Genomic DNA, 5,887 nt, shown 5'->3' with positions numbered 1-5,887 from the left:
GCAGTATTATAGCATTTATATTCTTGTATATAGGAGAAGTATTATAGTAGTTATCTTCTGGTATATAGGAGCAGTATTATAGTAGTTATATTCTTGTATATAGGAGGCAATTTTTATTAGTAAAAAACAAACATAAATATTACAGTACACTCGACCAAAAATTATCAAAACAATATCAAATATTAAAAATCATACACTTCCATTACAAAAGAAACAATGTTAACTTAGAAAAAGCCCATTGCTTTTAAATGAGAAGTAAATAAATGAACAACACAAAAGCATCATGAAGGTAAATATCATTCTATATACACGTTCCTCCATAATGATAGATTTTTCTCATCCTTCCTGATCTCCAAACACTTGATCCACCTCAGCTCTGACATGATCAGGTCTACTGCTCTCCTATCATGGAAGGGTTCATTATACATGGAGACTCGGGTCCTGGTGTGCCAATGGTAGTATTTTATGACAGATATGATGATATATAACGTTTCCCTGTCAATGTCACTCACACTAGATGTTACACCGTAAATTATTTCTGGGTATTTTAAGGTCTGTAGTCTTTGGATTCTTAGCTTGTTGGATATCGTCTGCCATATGTGTCGCCCTCCCCAGCACTCCGATATAAAATGTGTCATGGTCTCCTCCTCCTGACACCCTAGGGGACACTTCCGATCAGACAGACTCAGGTATTTTAAATTCCCTCTTACGAACAGTTTCCCGTGTAAGGACAGCCAGGCGATGTCATGGAATTTGTTCGGGAGCCTCACACTGTTTAGAAGCCTCAGACTGTCCCGTAAGATGACGGATGTACAGTCCCTTAGTGCTGGTTGTAAAAAGAAAAAGGTCCTACAAACCCTGACATAAAGGTCCTTACGGGTCTTACTCTCTATATAAGACTTCTCAATGCGCCATCTCTTCAGACATCTGAGCCCGTATTCCAGGTACGGGGGGAGGTAGTCACGCGTCCATCTCCCCCTCTTGAGACTGCCGCCTCGCACCCAAGACTCTGCAAAAGGCAATATCCAGTCCCTGATACTATTCGCCCACAGGGAGCTGTTGTTTGAGTCCAGGCAACCAAAATTTACTTTTAGAAACATGGAGTCAAAGAACACCCTTGGATTCAGCATATCCAACCCACCCTCTCTCCTCTGTAGGTAGGTGATCCCTCTTTTTATTGGGTTCAACCTGTTCCCCCAAAACATTTGGAAGAACAGGCTAAAGAGCCGAGCGGAGAAAGATTCTGGCAAAGGAAAAACAACAGAGACATATAAGAAGACGGGGACCAGGTAAGTCTTCAACATTTGAACCCTTTCTCTATAGGTCAGCCTCCAGTTCTTCCATCGCTGAACCTTTGCATTTCCGGCTTCCAACTTCTCTTCCCAATTAAGTTTGGCGTTATCGTCCCTCCCGAATTTGACCCCTAGGATTTTAATATAGGTGGAGGCTCTCACAAATTGGGGCAGATCAAAGTCTGGATCAGTATCTGAGATCCAGAGAGCTTGACTCTTCTCAAGGTTGACCAGAGACCCTGAGGCCTCCGAGTAACTTCTGATGGCTGCAGACAACATCTCCACCTCACGAGGCTCAGATATCACTACAGTCACATCATCCGCGTAGGCAACAACACTCAGGGGCAGGCAGTGGGGGACCGGCACCCCCTGAAAACCACACTCCTGCAGTGACCTCAGAAACGGGTCTAAGGCAAATACATACAGCAGCGGACTCAGTGGGCAACCTTGTCTCACCCCCGCCTCAACCCTGAAGGTGTCACCCTGCCAACCATTGATCAGAGGAAAGCTCTCGGCCTCACAATACAAAGTCTTCAGCCAATCAATGAATTTTCCCGGAATACCGTACTTTGACAAAGTGGCCCATAGATACTCATGATCTACTCTGTCAAAGGCTTTAGCCTGGTCAAGACTCACAACATATCTCCCACACCTCAGGACTTTACATCTCTCAAACATCTCTCTTATGGAGATCACTGCCCCAGAGATGTTCCGCCCTTTTACTGTGCCATACTGACAGCCTGCCAACAGTGCCGGGGACAGACAAACTAACCTAGAAAACAGGATCTTTGCCAGAATCTTCCTGTCGACATTCAAGAGGGCAATTGGCCTCCAGTTCTTGATGTCACTCGGCTCTTTACCTTTAGACAGCAGAATCAGCGAGGACACTCTCATGGATGGAGGCATCAGGTGACTTTCTAGACAATTTGTGTAAACATCCACGAGGATTGGGGCCAAGAGGTCTCTGAATGTCTTATAGAATTCTGCTGTTATCCCATCTGGACCTGGTGCCTTCTTCAGATGTAACTTATCAATGGCCTCTTTGACCTCCGCCACCGTCAATTCTGCTGTCAAAGGAGAAAAGTCCAAATCATTAGTATCAGGGAGCTGAGTTGTCTCCAAGAATTGGGTCATCTTGTCTCTATCCAAAACCTTCCTCTGAAACAAGTCAGCATAGTACGATCTCACCACCCCCAGGATACCCTCCCGAGATTCCTGCAAAACACCCTGGGAGTCAGTGAGACCGGTGACAGATTTATTTGCCACCCGCTCCCGGCAATTCTCAAAGGGATCAGGAGACCCTAAGGACCCATAATCCCGTTCAAGAACCAGGGAGGTGTACCTGCTGTACTGATACTGCCTTATCTCAGATTTCAGCCGGTCAATCCTTTGTTGGTCCCCACCCGCCGAATATAGTGACTCCAATTCTTTGCGCAGTTTGAGATACTGGCCATACTTACTCCTCCCCTTTTTAAAGGACAGTCTCCTTAAGAGGGTTCTGATCTCATCCTTGACATCCTCCCACCAGGCGGCCATATCATCATAGAAGTCCACCCGCTCTAGCTGACTCTGCATAAAGGAATGAACACATTTCTGGACATAGACATCCTCCAAGATACTGGAATTAAGCTTCCAAAGACCCCTTCCAATATCTGGGCGCTTACTGACACCAAGGCAGAAAGCTAAGGCCATGTGATCCGAATAAGGGACAGTTCTCTCAGTCCTATCACTAATAAATTCTTCAGGACCCACAGACACCATATCTATTCTACTGCTCCTGTCAGAACATGTGTATGTTAGTTTGGGCTTCCTTCCACCCTGTGTGAAGACATCATTCAGACCGGCCTGCAATATGATGTTATTTAGGACCTTGGAGTCCCTGGCCACTGCTCTGCCTGAGGACCTGTCACCTGATGTCCTAGTGACATTAAAATCCCCGGCCATGATTACAGGAACAGATGTGAATAGATATGGTTTTACCTCATTAAATAGCTGGACCCTTTCTGTCACTGTCTGTGGGCCATAGATATTTATTAGCCGGAGTCTTCTACCATGGATAGTGACCTCCAGGATCAGACACCTTCCCATAATGACCTCTGTCATCCTATGTACAGTCACATCCCTGGTGGTGAACAGTATGGCCACCCCGGCATAAGGCTCCACAGCCAGTGACCAGAAAGAAGGCCCAGGCGTCCATTCCCTCTCAGCCTCACGTAAATACCCCGAAGAAGTCAGGCGCGTCTCCTGTATGAAGATGACATCTGTGTCCAGATCCCTAAGATGGTCATAGACTATGTGCCGTGTCCTCCTCACTTTAATACTGTTCACATTATTAGAAGTTACCCTTAAAGTAAACCCCGCCATGATAAGAAAGAAGAGCAGAGACCTGATCCCCATCATCACAAGTCAGAATCTGAGTCCCGCTGTCCACCACCTGTCTCCATGTCTGACTCTACCTGAGGTTTTACACTCGGGGGTCTCTTTTTTATTGGGGGTTGGTCCCTTGTGTCACCATCACAGTCATCCTCTATTCTTTTCAATTCAGTGTCCAGATCTCCCTCGGACTCTGACAGAACCTCGTACCTGTTGGACACGACCATCACTCCTGCCCTGTTGTCAGCCCTTTTCTTCACACTTTGGCCGGAGCTGTTCTCCCCCTCAGGCCTGCGGGAGGACTTGTCTTTTTTCCTCCTCTTATTTTGCTGCATCCTATTCCCCTCAGACACAGAAGAGGACACCCCTGGCTGCTGCTGGTCTTGTGGCACAACCTCCATGTCCCCCTGTGTGCTCTCTGACTGCTGAGGTGTTGGTGCAGTGTTACTCACATCTGTCTGGACCTCCTGTCTGGTCAGAATAGGGCCTGATATTAAAGTCTCCTCCTCTACGGCCTCTGCCCCCGCCACAAGGTCCTCATCAGGAAGCTCCCGGCAGATGTTGTGCCAGGCATTGGGACAGTCCCGGTGAGGGTGACCGATCTCACCACATAAATTACATCTGATGTTGTGACAGTCAGCACTTAGGTGACCAGTCTCACCACACAGGTTACATTTTACCACGGTACAGGTGTTAGCCAGATGCCCAGGTTTACCACATTTAAAACACTTTCTTGGCTGACCGGGGTAGAAGCAAACACCCTTTTCCCTCCCAATAAAGAAGGAGTTGGGCAGATGTTGGGTGATGTTCCCATGTTGGCGCAGCTTCACCAAGACCTTCCACCCTCCAGTCCAGATACCGTCATCATCTCTGTTCTTGGTGAGATCAGACACCAGGTCACAATGTCTGCGGAGCCACACCACAATGTCCTGGGGAGGAACAGATTCATTCCAGAAGATGATGTTTATGATGACGGTATCTGGCTTGGATATGGGAATAAAACTGAATTTATTCCAACCCTCTGTGTCTCTGAACCTGGGAAAGTTGGACCAGAACCTATCCAGATTAGACATTAGCTTAAAGCTGACATCATAGCCCTGTCTATCTGGTAGGTTTATTACCGCCAAGATGTCCGCTGGCACAAACCCCATCTGATGGCACAGGAGCTCCCTCACCACAAACCTCCTATCCGGAAGGTCCTCCTTGGCACCTCTGTGCCGAAATCTCACCACGTTCCTCCTTTTAAATGCCTGGCCAGTGTAATTGGTGCTGGAGGTGAAAGATGGAGCACCACGGCTCCAGGCATTTCTAGGAGGAACCTGGCGGGTCCCTGCGTCCTGTCTTACAGGGTTGGGGTCTACTCTAGGGGGCCCTGCCACATCTGCTGTACTTGTAGGTAAAGGGGGGAAATCCTGCACAGTATTGTGTACAACATCACCTGTCCCATCCACCTCTATATCATCATTAGACACAACACCCCACACAGATTGTGCACCCCCTCCAGCCACCAACCCCTCAGGAACATCACAGTCCGCACCCCCAGTCCGTGCCCCAACATTATCACAGTCCTCACCCCCAGTCCGTGCCCCAACATCATCACAGTCCTCACCCCCAGTCCGTGCCCCAACATTATCACAGTCCGCACCCCCAGTCCGTGCCCCAACATTAGAGCTCTGCTCCATTACCCCATCACCTTCATACACCGGCAAATGTCCACTGTCCTCCTCATGTACTGGGTCCTCTGGGACTTGCGGTGCCTCTGCAGGTACCGGAATTGCAGGCTCTTGTTTAGGAACAGCTGCAGGTCTCTGATGTTGCTGTTCTCCATACTTATGCTGATCCTTAAAGGTGAAGTTTGGGGGTTTTATTAGGGGTCTTTTCACCTCCTGGGGCTCCTCTGCGGTGATGTCAGGTATTACATCTGATCTGGGCTCAGAATCAAAATTTAGCTGGTACTGGGAAAAGCGCTCCTGGTTCCTATAGGATTCCGCCAGTGGTCCCATCCTCTCCAGTAAACAGTCCATCTCGCTCACTATGGTGGCCAGCTCTGTGCTCAGTGTATACAGTTTGTTGTCATGCATGGACTTGTACTGTGGGTTCGCAGTCTTTAGTTTGTATATACAGTCAATCTGCATCTGTAGCATTTGTTTTTGGTGTTTCAGCTCCTCCATCCTCCTCACCAGTGCTGGGATCTCCTCCGCCAGCTGTAGCTCTGGTGCCCG

The 5,887-nt window shown here is 48.1% G+C and overlaps 1 protein-coding gene across 1 annotated transcript in view; it reads right to left on the bottom strand.

The window, feature by feature from the left end:
• Nucleotides 1-247: 247 nt before the first annotated feature.
• LOC130277794 (uncharacterized) overlaps nt 248-5,887 on the bottom strand; it is a 6,592-nt gene continuing 952 nt past the window's right edge. The window contains exons 2-3 of the mRNA XM_056528552.1: nt 5,359-5,887; nt 248-2,359 (exon numbers count right to left, since the gene is read on the bottom strand). The exon at nt 5,359-5,887 is cut by the window's right edge and continues 362 nt beyond it. Coding sequence (XP_056384527.1) covers nt 297-2,359; nt 5,359-5,887 — 2,592 coding nt within the window. The 3' untranslated portion in view covers nt 248-296. The remainder of the gene's footprint in view (nt 2,360-5,358) is intronic.

This window comes from Hyla sarda, chromosome 6, assembly GCF_029499605.1.
Source record: "Hyla sarda isolate aHylSar1 chromosome 6, aHylSar1.hap1, whole genome shotgun sequence".
Taxonomy (NCBI): Eukaryota; Metazoa; Chordata; class Amphibia; order Anura; family Hylidae; genus Hyla; species Hyla sarda.
This window is presented reverse-complemented; position numbering and strand designations above follow the sequence as displayed.